Source organism: Vulpes vulpes, chromosome X (genome assembly GCF_048418805.1).
Source record: "Vulpes vulpes isolate BD-2025 chromosome X, VulVul3, whole genome shotgun sequence".
Lineage (NCBI taxonomy): Eukaryota > Metazoa > Chordata > Mammalia > Carnivora > Canidae > Vulpes > Vulpes vulpes.
Genome location: NC_132796.1, coordinates 98,327,935 through 98,350,046, shown reverse-complemented (window position 1 = coordinate 98,350,046; position 22,112 = coordinate 98,327,935). Strand labels below are relative to the sequence as shown.

Sequence of the window (22,112 nt, the reverse complement as noted above, 5' to 3'; positions counted from 1 at the left end):
TTCACTCTAGAAATAATGAGAAACCCATAGAAGGTATGGTGGCATATGATGTGTGATATAAGCCATATTGAAGTTTTGAATCCATCTTATATGTGTCCATGTCAATAACTGGTATCAGACCATGCCTGGTCTAAAAGTGAAGTTCCAGAGCTGGGTAGTTCTCTGTGTAGGCCCAGCTTAGAGCCCCAGAAATTAAGCATTTCATAAAAGTACTTTGATGATGGGATTATGACAACTGTACCCTCAATGACTCATCATGTACCCACATCCTGCCAAAAGCAGGAGACTCTCCACCAATCAAAGTTTCCCTTCATTCATTCTGTGTTTGTGCCCCCACCCCGTCCAACTCAGCTATTCATTAACTTTATGGAATTATCTTGGCAATGAAAACTAAACAGTGACAGATTGCATACAGGTTTTATCTGCTCCTGGGAATCTGAGGTTGCTTAGATGTAGGGTTGAAGTAGCCACTGCAAAGTGGTAAACTAGCATGCAGCATTATCTGGCTGGATTCTTCAGGCAACTGTGAAATGAGAGAAATGGGGCTACATCTGGATCTTGATCATCATGAAGTTTCAAAAGAAAGCTGAAGCAAAAGAGTAGATTAAGAACAACCAAAGGGAAGGACAATTTAGTTGGAAGAGGACATGGGAAGACTGCTACTATCTAGCTAGTAGGTTCGGCAGAGATATTCTGAACCTGGGAGTTCAAACAATCCCAGTTTGCCTGGGACATCTCCAACAACATGCCTCCAGTTGGTAGGAATTGGTAGGTCAGATGGTGCCTAGAGATTTCCATAAGTCTAAGCGGAAAGGGGATGAGGATCCAGGGGACCTTCTGAACTTAGTGTCTGAGAGGAGGACCAGGGTTTGCTGTTCAAGGTTTAGTGATCTCCACTAGTAACATTCATTTGGCACCCACTGTATGGAGAGCTCAGGTTTAGGTTCTATGGGCAATGCTAAGGAAGCCAAAGGCAGTCCCCACATTCAAGGCAAGGTCAAACAATGAGTCTAGCTAAATTCATCTCTTCACTTCCCACCATACCACATCCCAAAACAGCCTTCCCTCCTAACTTCCCTATTTCAAGCAAGGCTATAACCATTTTCCTGGTTGCCCAGGTACAAAAACAGGGGTTTCATATTTCCATGGTCCTTATTATTCCTCACCCAAAGATTTCTATCCAATCACCAGGTCCTAATAACTGTGGTACTGCAATGTCTATAAAATGCATCTCATCTAGTCACAGTTCTGTTTCATTAGCACATTACTTCGAGTTCTTTCATGTTATCTCCCCAGAAAGTATGTAAGATCCTGGAAAATAAAGGTCCCTCATTTTTAAGCCCACAGCACCTCAAACCTCAAACCTTTTCTGCACACATAGCAAGCCACCAATACAACTATTGGTCAATGAAATTAAAAATACACAGAGCTATAGTAACCTTTAGGAAAACAGATGAGGATAGGAGAAAAGCTTTTACCTTCCTTTTGTTTCTTTCTATATTGTTTGAATTTTCTTCCCTTTATCCAGATATCACTTACATATTTTATTGCCATGTTATCTTGGCAGAGATATCATGACCTTTATTTTCTCACTTTTATCTTTTGTTCATTCATTCAACAAATATTTATTGAGCAACTATTACATGCTGGACACAGTTATAGGTGCTAGGTTTGTATCAGTAAACAAAGCAAGGAGAGTTCCTGTCCTAATGGAGTTTACATTCTTGTTGCGGAAAAAGGAAAATAAATGTATAAATATACATGCGATGTTGAAAAGTGCTATGAAGGGTAAGGGGACAGAGAGTGATGAAGTGTTGCTATTTTTTAAAGGTGATGGATCAAAGAAGGCCTCCCTGATAAGGTGACATGGAGGCAGAGACCTGCAAGGAGATGAGGAACAAGCCAGAGGGTATTTGGGAGAAGAATGTTCAGGCAGAGTGAACAGTAAGCGCAAAGGTCCTGAGACAGGAGTGTGTTTGAGGAACAATAAGGAGACCAGAGTGGCTGGAGAGGGGCATGCAAGAAAGAGAATGACAGATTTTTTTTTATTTAACAAAATCTGATTTCATATCCATCATATACCAGACACTGTTCTAGGTACTTTACATACATTAACTCATTTACTTTTCACAACAATCCTATGTGGTAGATACTATTATCCTCATTTTGCAGATGAGGAAACTGGAGCAAAGAGAGGTCAAGTCACTTGCCCTATGTCACACAGCTGGTCAATAGTAGAGCCAGAATTTGAACCTGGGTAGTGTGGCTCCAATGTCTGCACCCTTAACCATGATGCACAGGATAAGTGGGGATGAGAGGAACAGATCAGGCAGGGACATGTTAAGTTGCAACTTTAGATTTAACTAGGTGTGGTGAGAAGCCAGCAAAGGATTTTAATCTGGCTTACATTTTAGCAGAATCACCTTGGCTGCAAACTGTGGGGTTGGGGAGAGTGCCTAGGGTAGAGGCAGGGAGACTAGGAAGCTTTGCAGTAATTCAGGCAAGAGATGATGATGGTTTATCTCAGACAGCAAAGGAGAGGGTGTCCCATACTGGTATTTTTTAAACTAAAAAATATATTTTAAAAAACAGGGGATCCCTGGGTGGCTCAGCGGTTTGGCGCCTGCCTTTGGCCCAGGGCGCGAACCTGGAGTCCCGGGATCGAGTCCCGCATCAGGCTCCTGGCATGGGGCCTGCTTCTCCCTCTGCCTGTGTCTCTGCCTCTCTCTCTCTCTCTCTCTCTCTCATAAATAAATAAATAAATAAATAAATAAATAAATAAATAAATAAATTTTAAAAATAAAAATAAAAAATAACACACATGACATCAACAGAAAAGCATATTCTATGTTTATGAGTGCTCAGGTGGTGAGGTAGGTGCTAGGGCTACTACAGGAAATAAGACCATAAGGACCACAAGACCCAGTCCATGCCCTTGAAGAGCTCACAGTATTGCCAGATAGTTGCATGTATGAATAAAAATAATACAAAGGTATGAGAGTCAAAATGAAGGTATGAGTGAATGTTATTGGAACCAGTGGAGAAATCAATTAATTCTGACCCCTAGGGGGTCAGGGAGCTGGGATTGGATAACAGGTTGTCAGGGAAAGCTACAGCAAGTCAAGGGATAGGTTAAAGGCAGGGAGGAAGACTGGTTTGGGAGAAAACTGATGAATTTGGTTGGCAAATTGTTGAGTCTAAAGCACCCAAGGAGCCAACAAAGGAGACCAAGGAGGAGGATAGATGAAGATGAAGCAACAGGAGAAAGTAGGATTCAAGAAGAGAGCAAAAAGTGATCAATGCTGTCAAACACTGCAGAGAAGTTCTCTTGGTGGAAGCACCTTTAAGTTTTCAGTGTTCCTGCCTACTTATGCCAATTGGTCCAAAACAATGTCTGTTTCTTAATTATAGGTTGCCTGGAGGAATATAGAATAAGACATGATGTGTGTGTTAACAATATCTTACCATCTCTTCCAGGGATACTAACCTGAATCTATACATGGGCTTCAGGACCTTGCATTTGTTTGTATGATGTGAATGTTACATGGACATGTGCATTTTTTTTAATTTTTTTTATTTATTTATGATAGTCACACACAGAGAGAGAGAGAGGCAGAGACACAGGCAGAGGGAGAAGCAGGCTCCATGCACCGGGAGCCCGACGTGGGATTCGATCCTGGGTCTCCAGGATCGCGCCCTGGGCCAAAGGCAGGTGCCAAACCGCTGCGCCACCCAGGGATCCCGAACATGTGCATTTTTAAGCAGAAGGTCCATAGCTTCCAAAAGATTTCAAAATGGTTCCATGGTTCAGTAAACAACAGCTCAACAGCTAAGGACTGCTGCCATAGAGCATATAAGCATTATCTGTGAATATCATCATCCACAGATAGTTCAGAGAAGGTTGCAAAACTTGGCAAGAACTGTTGCAAGAGAACTGGCATGAGTTATGTGAGTCCGATATTGATAAATTGGAAGCATACTACACCCCCACAGGCCCCTCTAAGCTCAGCACAGCTACTTGCTCCCAGCAATCTCTTAGGTATAATCTTGAGGATCTGGACAGAGAATCCCAAACTCTTGAAGAAGAGGAGACCAAGTCACTTCCAGGGGTGAATATGCCTTCTAGAAGATATATGACAGATGCCCCTTTATCACCTGCTTGTCATTGTTTAACTTTCCTCCAGCACCCAGGACAAAGCAGTAGCTTTCCAAACCCCATGCAGGATAAATTTCAGAAGTGGATAAGGATTCTGTTGAGCTGATTTTAAAAACAGAATCCAGTTTCAGAGAAGAAAGGAAGAGAGTAAAAAAGAAATTGCTGGGGCAGTAGACAGCTCCAATTCAAGTGGAGCCCACCTGTAATCACAAATGACATTTACTCTAAATTCATGATGTTAAATCCCTGGCATACAGGCCTAAGGACCATGCATGCAGAATTGAACTGAATAGGATCATCAGACCAGGTGGGATGAGGAGTAGAGGTGGGCCAATCGAACTGGAGTTGAATAGAAAAGTATTTTTTTTTTTTAGATTTTATTTATTTATTCATGAGAGACACAGAGAGAGAGAAGCAGAGACATGGGCAGAGCGAGATGCAGGCTCCCTGTGGGGAGCCCGATGTGGGACTTGATCCCAGGACCTCAGGATCAGGCCCTGAGCCAAAGGCAGACACTTAACCACTGAGCCACCCAGGTGTCCCTAGAAAAGTATTTTTGAGGAATGACAGGACCCTGCCTAGAGCAGGAGTTCCTAAAAGCAGGTCAATATCCAAGTCAATGACTAATAAGTGCCCTACCCTCTAGTCTCCAAAATATTCCTTGCATTAACCACTTTTACCCTCCTCACAGTGATTCTCACTATTTTGAGCCAGACTTCTGGGGTGTTCTGTTGCTGAACCACATCATAGGATGACATATTGAGGCCAAAGTGAGAAGCCAGTTAGCAGGAGTGCTAGGTGAGACACTGATCCAGAGATTAGGAGACAGTCCAAAGATTAGGGAAAGGGGCAGGTGGCCACACAGCAGAGAAGCCAGATAACTGAGACACATCCTTATAAAGACAAACTGAGAAGCAAGCAAAGCCCTCAGAAATGAAACACAGGTATCTTGGCTCAAGGCCCAGTGACACTGCAGGTAGGCTGACTGCCTTCTTCTTGTGCATGGTGAATGCTGACATCCGTCACGAGGGTGGGCACAAGTTTTCAAAGCCATAGGATGGTGCCATACGGCTTTCCCTCTGCCTCTGGTCAGCAACTCACATTTCTGTAACATTACAATTCTAGAGACCAGGTGGCAGAGTTAGATGAATCTAGATTCTGAGACTTGGCAGACCTGGGTTCAAAGCCCAACTCTACCACGTGCTAGCTGTGGAACTTGGGGGATTTAATTAGCTCTAATTAACTTCTATGTGCACTGGTGATAATATCACCTTGAGGGCATTAAATGAGATCGTGCATGTAAAATGTGTGTGATAAGAGGTATTACTAATATTAATAATAATCGTCTTCTCAGATTCCAAATACCCCCAGCCCTTGTTCAAAAGCCTCCGCTTCTGCAATCCCCAAATCCTAACCCCAGATCTTCCTCGGGAAGAAGCTGGAAATGGCCGTCTTGAGAGGGTTACAATCTAAAATTAGGCTGGAAGGGCCCCTGGAGTGCAGTCTTTCATGAAGAATACCCTGAATAGCCTTCAATAAAGACTTGCAATGAAAAAAAGCAAGAACTGTTCATTGAATGTATAGGTCTCCCCTCACCCCATCTCCATTGCACCTCATCACCCATCTCCTAATCTTCAGGGGGAGGGAAGGCTTTCCATGCACTTGCCCCAGCAATATAAATAAATAAAAGGAGCAAGAAAGTTCTGAGCCCGGGGTGGCAAATGAAAACATCTTTGTACTCACTGTGCTCCTCCAGCCTGCATGAAGGCATAGCTAAGATGCAACACAATCAGAGCAACCCAAAAGTGCCGAGAAGGATCTTTCTTCCTTTTATTTTTTTTATTGGAGTTCAATTTGCCAACATATAGCATAACACCCAGTGCTCATCCCATCAAGTGCCCCCCTCAGTGCCCATCACCCAGTCACCCCCACCCCCTGCCCACCTCCCTTTCTTTTTTTATATATAAATTTATTTTTTATTGGTGTTCAATTTGCCAACATACAGAATAACACCCAGTGCTCATCCCATCAAGTGCCCCCCTCAGTGCCCGTCACCCAGTCACCCCCATCCCCCGCCCACCTCCCTTTCCACCACCCCTAGTTCGTTTCCCAGAGTTAGGAGTCTCTCATGTTCTGTCTCCCTTTCTGATATTTCCCACTCATTTTTTCTCCTTTTCCCTTTATTCCCTTTCACTATTTTTTATATTCCCCAAATGAATGAGACCATATAATGTTTACAATGGAATATTACTCAGGCATTAGAAACGACAAATACCCACCATTTGCTTCGACGTGGATGGAACTGGAGGGTATTATGCTGAGTGAAGTAAGTCAGTCAGAGAAGGACAAACATTATATGGTCTTTCTTCCTTTTAAAGACCCTTTCCTATTTATATAGCTAGACTGGAGCAAAGCCCTTCCAAGGATTGCTTTCTCCCTGCAGAGTGCCTGCCCTCTGCTGGGCTTCATGGTCATTAGCATTTGGCACCTCAGGCCAGCAAGCTGCTCCTTCCTGGATAAGTAGTAACCTTTGTAGGATCACAACTAAATGTCTCTTGGGCGGCAGGCACTGCCAAGCAGCAATATAACCAGGACCCAGTTTTTAATCCTTATATTAATCATTTAGTTTAATATTGAGTGTCCTATTGCTGCTGTAATCACCACAAACCTGCTGCTTAAAACATGAGTTTATTATCTTCCAGTTCTCGAGGTCAGAAGTCTGAAATCAATTTCACATCAAACCATCAATAGGCCCGATTCCTTCTTTTTTAAAAGATTTTATTCATTTATTCATGTGAGGGGAGGGTGGGCAGGGACACAGGCAGAGGGAGAAGCATGCTCCATGCAGGGAGCCCCATGTGGGACTGGATCCCAGGTCTCCAGGGTCACGCCCTGGGCTGAAGGTGGCGCTAAACCGCTGAGCCACCCGGGCTGCCCTAGGCCCTGTTCCTTCTGGAGACTTGGGGAGAATCCATGCCCTTGCCTTCTCTAGTTTCTAGAGGCCTCTTACAATTTTTGCTTGTGACCCCTTCCTGGCATCATTCCAACCTCTTGCTTCCATCATCCCCTAATACTGCTCACTGATATTCTGCCTTCCTCTTACAAGGACCCTTGGGATTATAACCTTGGGCCCACCCAGAAAATCCACGATAACCACTCCATCTCAAGACTCTTCCTTAATCACCTCAGCAAAGTCCCTTTTGCCATGTAAGGCAAGATATTCACAGGTTCCAGTGATGTGAACATGGACCCTTTGGGGGCCATTATTCAGCCTACCGTACCCAGGCTTTGCAGCATGGAGTAGCAAAAAGCTAATGGATAAGGAGTGATAAGAATCGGGATGCTGATCCCAGCTCTGCCACTGCTTCCTAGCTGGGTCACCTCAGGCAGGTCCCTTCGCCTCTCCAAGCCTCAGCTTCCCTTGTAAGCTGGGGAGAATAACACTGAGCTCACAAGGTGTCACTTGAACAGGTGAAAAGCTCTGAGCATAGTAGTGAGCACAGAGCAGGCACCCCGTAGACACACTGGGAGGTACGTCAACATGGGGAAAGAGAGGACAAGCAGTTAAGAGAGGACGACCATAGTGCAGATGAAAGAAAACATAGTGCTAAATGAGAGGGTACTAGCAAGAATGGAAAGCAGGAGTGGGAAAATAAATGGAGAGATATACGTGAGTCCAGAGTCCTATATTTCGTTGGGCTCAGGGTAAAAAATAATTCAATCCTCATTTTCCACAATCCCTGGGCTTTAGTGACCCAAAAAGGGGGGGGGGGAGGGTCTTCTACTTAATTTCAGCTCAGGCACCTGTGAAAAAACCCAAAGCATAGACATGTCAGATTGTAGGGAAGAGGTCATAGGATGGACGAAGGCACAGAGGCACAAACTGACAAGAAAAGGAGACAGCATGTAGTCCCTATGGTTGATAAGAGACAAGACAAATTCCTGGTGGCTGTTCCACACAGGCTTCTGGCATCTCTGACAATTTCCAACACCTGCTGCTTATGAGCTGTGCGGCCTTGGACAAATCAGCCACCCTCTGCAGGACTTCATTTTTCTCATTTGTAAAAATGAGTTATTAATAGTACCTACCTTATAGAATTTGGGGGAGGATTAAAGGAGAATATGTTGTATATTTAACACAGCACTCAGCTTTTAAAGGCCCCATGTATGTTAGCTAGTATCACTGCTACAAGGCAGCTCAGAAGCCCAAGCTGTCTAGGGCCGTTGCCTCAAAGTGCCTCCCACCCCAAGAAGAGACTAAAGCCTCAAATACTGTTTTCTCCCATCCTATTTTGCCCTGCCAATGCACACACACACACACTTCCTTCTACAAGTACCGCACAAGCAAATAACAACAGTATGAGCAAAAGCAAATACATAACTATGTATATTTATATATAAAATGTGTATGTGCACCACATACATATTTGTGTGGTCCGCAAAGGCCTTTGCAAAGTGGTGTCTGAGCTGGAGTGGGGAGGAGGTTGAGGAGGTTTTTTCTTTTGAAATGATATGAATACCTCCTCACTGTGAAAATACATAACAAGTCAGAAGTATTCAAAGTAAATTGTGACAGTCACCCTTCAAACTGCCCCTGGACCCACTCCCCTCCTCAAAGTTACTCACTCTCCATTAACATGCATTTATTGTGATTTCTATTCATTTTTTACACACATAAAGTTGGGGTTTGGGGCTTTATGTTCCAAGTGGGTCCAAATGTACATATTGATGTGACTTGATTTATCCATCAGCAGTATGCCTTGGAGGTCTGTGTCAGGACATATAAACCTATCCCATTCTTTTCATACCATTGCATAATATTTAATAGCAATGGAGGCAGCAGTCTAGTCATTCACGAAGCAATATTAAATGTGACTGCTGCCTTTGTCTCTGGGCATGATGCAGCTAAACCACAGAGGCAGATGGCTGGTCTAGGCACCACAAGGAACCAGGCGTGACTTATTTTGGATATCTTCCTAGAACTCCTTGCCCAGAGAGCTGGCTCTGAAGGCAGCCTCTGTTGAAGCCTGGCTTCTCCTCCACTCCCATTCCAATTGAAACCTCTGGTCCTTGGTCCCATGGCCTCAGGGTGGATGAAGCACCCCATTGCATCTTTGGTGACAGCCCACTACAATCAGCATTCAATGTGTTAGTTACGGGATAGTTTGGCCATTGAATAAGCCCTCTCATCCTTTACCTTCTTTTGTCAACCCCAGCTTGCTTACCTTGTTGGTGCTCCACGCTGGAGACTCTGAGAACCCTCAGCCTCAGGATCATGAGGACCAAGCACTGACCTTCCAAGAAGGAACCACGTTCTCCATGGTCTTGATCCCCTGGCATGGGCACAGCCACAGGACCCACAGCTGAGTCCATGCAGTAGTGCGAGAAAGGGGACAGAAAAGCCCAAGGAGGACACAGAGTTGGGGATCGCTGAGAAAGAAGGGAGGGGGCTAAGGGAGAGAAAAGACTCCTAGGGTCCCATCAAAAACAGGCTGCATAGGGACTTAAAGCCAGCTCAATGGGAATATCAATGTTTTGCAGATATTTTACAGCACTGCAGGAATTCCCTCTAAGGCCCTCCCAACATGTGAGCATTCAGGCTCTGCTTGCATACTTCCAATGACAGGGAGATCACTACTTTTCAAGGCTGCCGAGGTAAGTTTATTTTTTTAAGATTTTATTTATGTATTCATAAAAGACACACAGAGAGAGGCAGAGACATAGGCAGAGGCAGGCTCCCTGCGAGGAGCCCGATGTGTGACTCCACCCCAGGACCCCGGGATCACGACCTGAGCCTAAGGCAGAAACTCAACCACTGAGCGACTCAGGTACGCCATACCCATGAGATTAGTTTAAATCAGCTTGTGGGTGCCTGAGAGGACAAGACAGAAAACAAGAGAGCATTGATGGCTAAAAGAAATAAATGTCTAGGACAAACATAAAGGAAGATTACACTGAGAAGAGCATCTTTAGGGGATGGTGGGAAAAGACATAGGCAGCAGAGAAGACTGGTGTGGTAGGCAGAAAAATGCCTCCTCCCAAAGATGTACATGTCCTAATCCCCAGAACCTGTAAATATTTTACCCCACACAGTAAAAGTCACTTTGCAAATGTGATTGAGTTAAGGATCTTGACATGCGGAGGATATCGTGGATTATCCAGGTAGACTCAGTATAATCGCAGGGGACCTTAAAAGAGGGAGGCAGGAGGGTCAGAGAGAAGCAGAGGTTGGAGTGATGTGCCATGAGCCAGGGAATGCAGGCATCCTATAAAAGCTGAAAAAGGCAAGGAAGCTGTCCCCTAGAGCTTCCCAAAAGAATCCAGCCCTGCCAACACCTTGATTTGAGCCCTGTAAGATCTGTTTTGGACTTCTGACCTCAAGAAGGGTAAGATAATACCATTACGTTGTTTAAGCCACTAAGTTTGTGGCGGTTAGTTACCATAGTAAAAGTAAACTAATATACCAGGCACTTGAGAGTGAGAAGGAGGAAAGGACAATTTTAATGTGCCTACAGATCACCTGGAGATCTTGTTCCAAGGCAGACTCTGCTTCAGTAGATCTTGGGCAGTGCCTAAGATTCTGCATTTCTACCAAGCTCACAAGTCATACCAGTGTTCCTGATCTGAAACACACTTTGATTAACAAGAGACTAGAAGACACTTAATAAAAATACCTATGTAGCATTTTATAGTTCATGAAGCCTTTTAATATCCATCATACCTCAGGGACACTCGGTTGGCTCAGTCTATGGAGCCTGCAACTCTTGTTCTCAGGGTCATTAGTTCGAGCCCTACACTGAGTGTCCAGATTACTTAAAAAATATCCATCACACCTCATTCTGTCATCCCCACAACCCTGTGACATAGGGGCTATTGTCCCCATGTTACACATGAGGAAGCCAAAGCTAAGTCAGATTTTGTCCAAGCAAAATCACAGAGATTGTGTTGGGCTGGGTCCCAGGTGTCCTGACTCCAGCCGCCTGTGTTTCTTGCCCCTGGCAGGACATTAGAATCACATGAGGAGCTTCCCAATCCCCAAATGCATAGGTCAGACCCCAAACTAATGATATGAGAACCTCTTGGTGTATGACCCAAACGTCTATATCTTCAGAATCACCAAGTTATTCCACAGCACAGCTAAGGTTAAGAACCATTTCACCAGAGCAGTGGTTCCCAAATGGGGTCCTCAAATCAGCATCACCTGCAAACTTGTTAGAAATGCAGATTCTCAGGCCTGCCCCAGACATAAAGAATCAAACCTTGCAGTGAGGCCTCAGAACCTTTGTGCTAAGATGCCCTTCGAGGGACTCTGACACACTCTCAAGTTTGAGCATGGGCTTCAGAAGGACCATCTTGACTCCAAGCTCTGGAAACACGAGCACAGACTTAGATGCAGGCATAAAATGAGGCCAGGTGCTATGCAACCGAAGTCAGCTTCCTAACAGGGGTACCAAAGAAAAAGAACTGTTCTCAGACTGGCAAATGGAATACTGAGTCCCCATGCCACAGACCTTCCGATCCTTTGTGAGAGAGACATCTGTCAAGGGCCCTCTCTGACTGTCAAAACATACTGGAATATAATATTTGCCTCCAACCCTGTACCTTGCTCTCCACTCCCTCACTTAAAACACTAACCTTTCCCATTTGTGCTCTCACCTGAAATGAGTAAATAAGCTTCAAACCACTCTTCTCCCCACCCGTCTCTCCTTGGTAGCCGAGAGTAGCAGGCAAAAGGTTAGTTCTAATGTACCCGAACAAATGGATATACAACCTAAAATAGGAGTGCCCTACGTGGCTGCTCTGCCTGAGCCCATCTCACCTGTCTCAGCAACATTGCAACCCTTCAGCCTAACGCTGTCCACCCTGGAAATGGAAACTTCCATGATCAAACAGAATAGATACCCTCAAGGATGCAGCCCGCCTCCTTTTGTCACATCTCAGGGAGATCTTGGGTCTGCAGGATCAAGAATTACAAGGCTTAGGGTGCCAGGGTGGCTCAGTGGTTGAGCATTGGCCTTTGGCTTAGGCCATGATCCCGGAGTCCTGGGATCGAGTACCACATCGGGCTCCCTATAGGGAGCCCGCTTCTCCCTCTGCCTATGTTTCTGCTTCTGTGTGTCTCTCAGGAATAAATAAATAAAATCTTAAAAAAAAAAAAGCAAAAGGTTGGAGGCCAGTACTTATGATCAGGGACATGTTTTCAATGAGTATAGCCAAAGATAGCAGCTTTAGACAGGGAATAGGCTCTATTCTAAACTGAATAAGCACCATTCACAAGTTTCTCCTTTCGTGTTCCTGCCCTTCGGAATCAGCTGAGTTCTGATGGATAAGAGGGGAACAGCACATCCTATTCGAGAGAATTAGAATCTGAGGTGTTAGGAAGCAAGAGATTTTTTAAAAAGCAGCTTAAATGTGTGGTAACTCCCCTGAAAGTATGCTGGGCGCTGAAATAGCCTGCCCTGCCCTCACTTCAACTGATTATGATCATCCTGCTTGATTGAAAGCAGTAATAGTATTGACTGAGAATTCATTATGAAGCAAGTACTAAATTAAGCTGAGGTTAGTTGTTAAACTAGTTGAGGCTGAGGGAAAGAAGGGGAAGTTTCATATAAAGCGACGGAGGAAGAAAAAGTGTGATTAGAGTCCGTTATGCCAGACAGGAGACCTGATGAGTGCCCAAGTCCCTCCAAAGAAAAGTCCTCAAAGCATAAATGAAGGAAGAGAGTCTGGCCAGACAGTATGTACCAGGTACTCAGGAGTTGTCTAGTAACTTGGTTGTTGGAGGAGGAGGGACTAGCTCAAGGCCCAGGGGGAGGTCCGCACTGGGACTGTCGCCTTCAGAGAGTGGGAGAGGCAAGAGGCCGAGGACTGAAAGAGAGGGGGTGATGGATTCTTCGTGACCAGCAGGATCTCAGAGATGGCAAGCTGCCAGCCTGTACTGCCAGTGGTGGCCAGACCTGTGCTGCAGCTCTGAACCTACCTCTTTCTCCCCTAGTCCATGAGAATCTGAGCCAGAGAGCCAGCATGCCCTGGTAAGTGGAAGTCCTACCACTTCAAGACATGGAGTCATCTTTCCCATTTGGAGTGATCCTTGCTGTCCTGGCCTCCCTCATTATTGCTGTTAATGTGCTAGTGGCCGTGGCTGTGCTGTTGTTGATACACAAGAATGATGGTGTCGGTCTCTGCTTCACCTTGAATCTGGCTGTGGCTGACACCTTGCTTGGTGTGGCCATCTCTGGCCTGGTCACAGACCAGCTCTCCACCCCGGCTCGGCCCACACAGAAGACCCTGTGCAGCTTTCGGATGGCATTTGTTACCTCTTCCGCCGCTGCCTCTGTCCTGACAGTCATGCTGATTGCCTTTGACAGGTACCTTGCCATCAAGCAGCCCCTCCGCTACCTCCAGATCATGAATGGGCTCATGGCAGGAGCCTGCATTGGTGGGCTGTGGCTGGTGTCTTACCTCATTGGCTTCCTCCCACTCGGAGTCCCCGTATTCCAGCAGACTACCTACCACGGTACCTGCAGCTTCTTTGCTGTGTTTCACCCACGCTTTGTGCTGACCCTCTCCTGCGTTGGCTTCTTCCCAGCCCTGCTCCTCTTTGTCTTCTTCTACTGCGACATGCTCAAGATTGCCTCCATGCACAGCCAGCAGATCCGAAAGATGGAACAAGCAGGAGCCGGGACTGGAGCGTGCCGGCCTCCACGGACTCCCAGTGACTTTAAGGCTGTTCGCACCGTGGCTGTTCTCATTGGGAGCTTCACTCTGTCCTGGACCCCATTCCTTGTCACTGGCATTGTGCAGGTGGCCTGCCAGAAGTGCTACCTCTACCTGGTGCTGGAACGGTACCTGTGGCTGCTCGGTGTGGGCAACTCCCTGCTCAACCCACTCATCTATGCCTATTGGCAGAAAGAGGTGCAGCAGCAGCTCTACGAGATGGTCCTGGGAGTGAAGAAGGGGTTCACTTCGTGCCTTCTCCTTCTCTCAGCCAGGGCTGGTCGCCCTGAGAGGCCCAGGGAAAATTTCTGTCCTATCGCCACTATCTCCCACTCACAGCTTGATGGCTAAGACGGTAAGGGCAGAGAAGTTTTAGAGTGCCTTCTGCCTCCCCTGTCTGGGCCCCAGCTAGGAAATTAGATGGAGCTAGGGAATGAGAGCACTTGCTTCAGGCAGCCAACCACCTTCACCCAAGACTGAGAGGAACTGAGACAGGGTACTAACTTTCTTCTAGAATCAATTTCCTCATCTGCAAATCCCTGTTCTTCCCTATCCTTCTTTTGTAATGAGTCTGTTTCTCCTGTACAGGTATACTTCCTTAAAGAAATGTACTACTGAAATGATGCTAAAAAAATCAAATCCTATTTTTGAATGCACTAGAGCAGCACTCTCCAACAGAAATATAATGCCAGTCAAATATAATTTTAAATGTTCTAGTAGCCATGTTGAAAAAAGGTAAAGAAGAAAAACACCAGGCAAAACTAATGTTAATATTTCATTTAACCCAATATGCCAAAAACATGGTTTCGGTATGTAATCAATATAAAAATTTCTGCACTAGGGTTTTCATGCTAAATCTCTGAATCTGGTGTGTATTTTACCTTTACAGAACATCTCAATCCAAAGTAGCCCTATTTCAAATTCAAATGCTCAGTAGCCACATATGACTAGTAGCTACCATAGCAGACAGCACAGCACTAGAGAAATGAGATTGTTCCTCTTAACTGTTTTCTATAGTGACTGACTGTGGTAAAGTGAGGAGTCCTGCCCTCCCTGATGTAAATCAGACTTTCTAGGTAGTGAATTTGCCTAAAATGTAGGAACCTGAATTGGATTCTACAGCTTGTGTTCTTTCACACTTCATGGTATTCAAAACACTGTTTTCTTTGGAAACGGCCAATCTTGTGGTTATTTCTGCTACTGTCCCTCCTAATCTAACCACTCTTCTCTTCGGTGCTCCGTCCTCTCAGTTGGCTTCTTATGTCACTAGTAGCTACTTGCTGATGACAGTGCTGAACCACAAATTCTGAGACACTGGAAGAGAAGGCAGAGGAAAAAGGGGTAGGTGCCAAGAAAGGCACTTCCAGGCTATTCACACTGGGCTCACTTTTTCCCATCTGAGCTTGACCTTCTTAGATCCACATGTTCCTAAGAAACTCAGTGGCCTAAGAGGATGCCCCCGACCTGTCCCAGGAAACCAACCGAGGAAGTGGTGTCTCATCCTGCTTTCTGTGGGTACAGGAAATGGCTGTTGGCAGCTGGGAATTATGGCCAGGCTCCCTCTGGGCAACCCTGGCAGCAGAAATTCAAGAACAGATTGGGGAAGAAACCCAGGAAATACGCTCAGTCTTCCTGAGCTTCCCTGTAACCCTTTCCTTAATCTCCTGGTCGCCACAGTGGATTCCTAGAAAGCTTGCCTCTTAAGGCCCTCAACTAGATTATTTCCCTAGAAAGCTGCTGAGTGGACAACCAAAGAAGGCAAGAAGAAACCAATACAGAACAGATTAAATTTGTCTTGGATTTGGTGCCAAAACAACCTTGGAAGGTTAACCCATTGGTATGTCCAAAATGATGGCCTGAGGATGCATTCGAATCTAATGTGTAAAGGCTAAAGCTAAGAGGCCCATGAAATTTTTCATTCAAATCTGAAACTAAAATGTTCAGAACCAGGATGGAATATGGCCATCCTCCTCTCCACAGGATAGTACCACATCATGATGTTTTGCACTTGGGTTTTAATTCCCCTTCAGTCTTAGATTAACTCCCAGCTGGCTTTCTTCTGTCATTTAGAGGTTAATGATAATTCCTTTCCATTTCCATACTCTGGAAAAGTCCCTTCTATTTTCACCCTCTACCTTCAGCACAAATGGCCTGTTGCTCACTGATCCATTCTAATACACATCAACCCTCCTTTGGTAGAATTTTTTTTTTGCAGTTGCTCCATTTACCACTCTGTCCCAGAGGAGGGCCATGCTTGCCTTCACCATAGCAGGCTTTATGTTCCCATAACTGAAGAACTTCTTGGCTTTCAAGTGGACGATAGAACCCAACGTGCTTTGAAGTGCTGAGCACCAAGAATTTACCACTTATGCCAGCAAGAAGACACCTTCTTGGACTGGGTTGAGTTACTGGGAACTACACAGAACACAAACAGTAACTGGGTTTGGGGACAAGATGGGAAGCTGGTTCAAATCCATGCCCTCCTTATTGGTGGTTCAAAGTTTAATTTCCTGACCTTGATGCAGATGACTGATCTTGCCAAGGTAATACAAGCAAAGTGGAATGGAAATTAGTTACAAAAAAAAGGAGCTGAGGGGAAGCAATGTGACTGTTGTATTGTTAGGTCCAGTGTAAGAAACCTTGCTATCCCTGGGAGGCAGTATGTTGAGTGGAAAAGTCATAGGCGTTGAAGTCCAATAGACCAGTGTTCAGACTATGATTCAGCTGTTTAAACTGCCAAAGCTACAGTTTCCTCATTTGTAAAACTGGGGTAATAGTGCTTACCTTATATGATTATAGAGAGGATTATCTCAGATAATGTATGGGGAAATGCCTAGTAAACTACAGCACCTGGTTAGTGCTCAGAAAATGTTTTCTTCCTCATCCTTAAAAATCCTGAAGAATTAAATATTCAGCTGACCAATTTAGGGAGTCTGGCATTTCTGTAGATACTATGGCCTCTAAGACAAGGACAGTTAGCTCCAAACTGTGAATTACTCAACTCCTGAATGTTTTTGAAAATGAGTGAGGACTCAGGTTGAAAAAGACAAACAGTAAATCTAATGCCTTAGCAGGATCAAAAGACAGCAGATACATCAAGGCACTATTATCATACACTTGAGTTTAAGAGTAGCTGCAATTATGAACACGGTATTTAATAAGTCACCAGGAGCAGAGGCACAGAATGCTATGCAAAAGTCTAATGGTTCTCTTTGACACAGGTCCCAGCACAGATAAGGGAATGCACTGGAGAGGAAACACTTAGATTTCATTCATGCATCCAATGTTGTCTCCTGATGAACTGGCAAAGAAGCCAGATCCTGTTCAGCAATTTGATCAAAACAGCCAAAAGATATTAAGACCTTGTAGGACAGAATGCAGGTCAGTCCCATTTATAATTACCATAAAGAGCTTATGAATTTGTTATAAAAACTGTGTGACATGACTAAGTTTTCTACTAATTCTTTGGGTAGCTGACATTATGCACAGCACACCTGTTTCAGAGGACAACTCTTAAGAACATAAGAACACACAGCCCTCTGTACAGGGGCATTTGAGTGCAAGAGGCAGGTTGCTCTGATCTACCAAACTCTCCTTCTTGTTTAATAAGCCCATCTTTGAGAGTTGGCCAGCCAGAGTTAGCCTTGAGATATCTTCTCCCCATATGGAAAAGTATTTACTGAGTCAAATGGAAAATGAACTCTTATGACTGATTTCATTCACACTTGCTCAATCAATGGCCAAACTGAATAGAGACCAATTAAAATAGCAGGCACAAGAGATATTTCAAGGACACACATATTACAAGAGGCAACATGGTGTTGACAGCTGGGTAACAAGAGCAGCAACTGACCCAAGGCCAGATCACAACTCCTTAGCTGTCATTGGCCACTCACTTATTTTGTGACTCCTTCAGTACCTCCCATGCCATCCTTCAAACTGCTGACTGGTCTGGAATCTTCTCCTTTGAATTAACAAATCTTCATATGTCATTTTTGCAGTCATATAAACTCGATAATGGTACCTACAAGTGTCAACTGTTATTCATTTGTCTGTCTATCTATCATTCTACCTACTCCACAAACATCTTTTGATAGCTAGGTGCTGAAATTGCCCCAGCTTTGCTGGGATTTCTTTCAGAGATAAATATTGATGTATATATGACATTTGGTATTCTTTTCTGATTATTAAAACAATTTTTGTTCATTTCAGAAATTTTTGAAAATACAGAAAATCATAAAGGTACCCATGATTGTACCATCCAGAGATGATCACTGTTATTCTCCATGTGTTTTCTTCACTTAACATTATATTGTGCATATTTTCCTATGTAATTAACTTTTCTTCAAAAACATGACTTGTGGGGCCCCTGGGTTGCACAGTCGGTTAAGCAGCCAACTCTTGGTTTCAGCTCAGGTCAAGACCTCAGGGTCTTGAGATTGAGGTCCCTGTCGGACTCTGAGCCCAGAGAGGAATCTGCTGGAGTTTCTCAATCTCTTTCTCCCTCCCCCACCGCCCCCTGCCCCGTGCTCACTCTAGCTCTCTAAAATAAATTTTAAAAAATGACTAGTAATGGTTGCATGTTATTTCAACATGAGTATATAATATTTTAACCATTTCTCTATAGTTGTATGTTTGTTATTTCCAATTTCTCATTATAATACCACTATAAATAACTGTGTATAAATCTTTGACCAATCTGTTTAATTCCTTGGGATAAATTCTACAAAGAAGTATTACTAGGTCAAGGAGCATTAAACATATGAAAAATTTTGATTTATATTTTTGCTGGTGTTTCTTAAAGTGTAATGTTTGTCTAGGATATTTGCTAAGAGAAGTCAAGAGCAAGACATAAATGAATAGACCACACTGATGTGAAGATCTCAAAGCAATAAATGTACATGGCTTCCTGAAAGTATAAACCATGCCAAGGGGTTAACCAGTTGTTTTGTTTTTTGTTTTTTCAAGCAGAAGCCTATTGACATGTCCTACTGCTAGAGTTAATCTATAGATTTAGAAATCTGGACTTATAGGGCACAGCAGTTTAAGAACACCTTTTACAATACAACTACATCATCAGTATGGACTGTGTAATATCCAGCTATCAATTTCAGTGTGTTTTCACTCTTCAAGTTTTCTGAGTTAGTTGCTTTGTGCAACACCACAAAATGCTAAGTAGGCATGAGAATATGAAAACATAATCACATAGAGCCAGGAGACCAGCCCTGATGCACTTGAAGCCTTGAAGCCATAGTTTTGCTGAGTTGCTGAAAGGGAAAGATGTGCTCCACCTAATGGATCGACTGAGCAGGGTAAAGTGCATGAGAGCTTAACATGCTACTACCCAGCCATATGTTCACTGGATTTACAAGCTGTTGGGACCATAATCAGTCACTGGGCTCAAAGAGCCCTCTCATGAAGAGTCCTAGAAACAACCAATACAGCTGTTAAGGGTCTGAGTCTGTTTTAATGCACAAAGCAGTTCCCGGTTCTTTAAAATGCCTTCTACACAATGCGTCAGGCAGGATCCATTTGCTCCAGCACACTGGACAGGACTAAATGAGGGCCTCTTTTTTGGTTTAGGTTTGTTTTTATTTGGTGCATGTTGCCGAACAATCCCATGATTGAATCATATTTCCTATTTACTATAATAAATCAGTATCAGTTCCAGTTCTGTCTCAGTTTTGTTGACATTAAGGCACTAAAAAGCTGATAAACATGCTGAGATAAAAGTTGTTGGCCCAGTAAAATTCCACTGTCTTATAAACTGTTCATTGTGCTTTTGCCACTCAATATTTTTACAGATTTGCACACTGAGCCATTCAACAAATACTAAAGCATTTTCTATAGAAGAGCAAACTGGTGTCATGTCATCCCAGAAGTGGCTTAAAAAGAAAACTAGGGGCACCTATGTGGCTCAGTCGATTAAGCATCCAACTCTTGATTTCGGCTGAGGTCATCTCAGGGCCGTGAGATACAGATTCACCTGCGCTGGGCATGGAGCCTGCTTGATATTATCTTTCTCCTTCTCCCTTTGCACCCCCCCCACCCTGCTTGTTCTCTTTCTCTCTCTCAAAAAAAAAAAAAAAAACCCAAAATCAAAAAAGTAAGAAAACTAAACCAAGAAATTATAGCCAAATGGCTATGAGGTTATTTCAAGTGTGGAAAAGATTCATAATCCAAAATTCCAACTACCACTTTAAGATCACCAATTCCCTTAGTAATCTTATACAATGATGCATTAAATTGTTTTTCTTATTTACTAAATAAATAGGAAAGACGAGGATGCATAGTGTTTATAGTGAGTTAGGCACATCCCAAAATACAACTGAATTCTGATGCTCAGAAAGTAAACAGGGAGAAGAAACATCCTTTAGTGAAACTGGAGGAATTAACACAGAGTAGCTACTCTGAGAAGATATTTTTTAAAAGGCAATTTTATGACTAATTTACATGCAATATACTGACTAGGTTGGCCTAGCAAAAATATTACCCCTTAAGTGATATACTTTGGTGAATAGAAAATAAGTATTTATAATCAGTTTCTTAATAGTCTAATCATTCCTCCCATAAATCTATTTCTATGCCTAAGAACATACTTGTTTGCACTGGAGGAGAACAGGTGAGAAATCTAGCCCCTTGTCCAAATCATTCCATTTCAAACTCATGGCACCTGTATCAATAATTCCAAGTTCTTCCATTAATAGTACAACATACAACAAAAACAAGTTCCTGTGTGTATGGTGAACTGTGCTCACACTGGAGAAGGAAGAAGTAGGCTGGTGAGGAAGGAGCGTGTAGAGAAAAAAGGCCAACAGATAAAAGAGAGGAAAGAAGTAGAAAGTGGAGGGACGCTGGGGTGGCTCAGTGGTTGAGCATATGCCTTTGGTTCAGGTTGTGATCTTGGGGTCCAGGAACAAGTCCCACATTGGGCTTCCCTGTGGGGAGCCTGCTTCTCCCTCTGCCTCTTCTCTGTGTCTCTCATGAATAAATAATTTTTTTAAAAAAAGTAGAAAGTGGAGAATAAGAAGGATATTATATATTTGCAGTTACAGGTCTCCAGAAAAAAAATAATTTAAAGCCAGTGTTACAGTTAAGTGTCAAAGAGTGACCAACCACGACAACTATTGACCTTCTTTCTCCCAGGGTGCTATAAAGATAGGGGAATTAATGAAATCAATATTCTTTACTGCTCACCTGCCATAAACTTTGTGACCCTGGACAAGGCTGAGTCAGTACACCCCTAGCATAGTGATTATAAGCATGGGTTCATGAGCCAGACTGCCTGAGTTGGAATCCTGGGCCTGTCATTGCCTAGGAACGAAGTATTCTCTCTGTGCCTCAGTTTCTCACCTAAAAGTAAGGATGGTATCTACCTCCTAGAGTGGTTGAAAAAATGTAAAGTTTTATAAACACAATTGACTTAGAACAGTATCTGACATATAATAAATCCATATAAGTATTAGCTATTATCATCTGAGTTGCCTCATGATATAGCCTCTCAAAAGAAAGGAAAAAAACATTGAAAGTTTTTTTCACCCTATAGCCTATATATTTGATCTTCTGATTGCTGGTAACATGATGGATTTGCTGATTCTAAAGGAAAATATCCATGTGATCCTCTGGAGTTTATTCATTCTTTTAATCAATCTTTATTTTATGACCAAACAGCTTCATTGAAATTCCTCACTGGCCATCCTAATCAAGTTAAACCACATGCTGGGTTTTTGAAAAGTTTTATTGAGATGTAATTTACATACCATAAAGATCACCTGCTCAAATCATACAACTCAATGTTTCTTAGTATATTTACAGAATTGTGCAACCAGCAAACAATCTAATTTTAGCCCATTATCATGCCAAAATGAAACCTTATACCCACTAATAGTCCTCCCCCATTTCCCTCAGCCTTAGGCAATCACTAATTTACTCTTTATCTTTATGGGTTTGCCTATTCTGCACATTCTATTTAAAACTGGAACCATACACAGGCACCTGGGTAGCTCAGTCGGTTAAGCATCTGCCTTGAGCTCAGGTCATGACCCCAGGGTCCTGGGATCGCCCTGTGTTGGCCTCCCAGCTCTGCGAGAATTCTGCTTCTCCTTCTCCCTCTGTTCCTCCCCACACCCCCTCCCACCAGCTCATGCTCACTTGCTCTCTCTTTCTCAAACAAAAGCTTTTAAAAAAATAAAGCTGGAACCATATAATATGTGGACTTTTGTATCTGACTTTTTGCATC

At 43.6% G+C, this 22,112-nt stretch overlaps 1 protein-coding gene across 1 annotated transcript; it reads left to right on the top strand.

Annotated features, from left to right (window-relative positions):
* The first annotated feature begins 6,314 nt into the window (after positions 1-6,314).
* GPR119 (G protein-coupled receptor 119) lies at positions 6,315-18,639 on the top strand. The gene has a single exon (XM_072744820.1). It carries the CDS (start codon positions 13,217-13,219, stop codon positions 14,222-14,224), a length of 1,008 nt encoding a protein of 335 aa, XP_072600921.1. The 5' UTR covers positions 6,315-13,216; the 3' UTR covers positions 14,225-18,639.
* Positions 18,640-22,112: the final 3,473 nt, after the last annotated feature.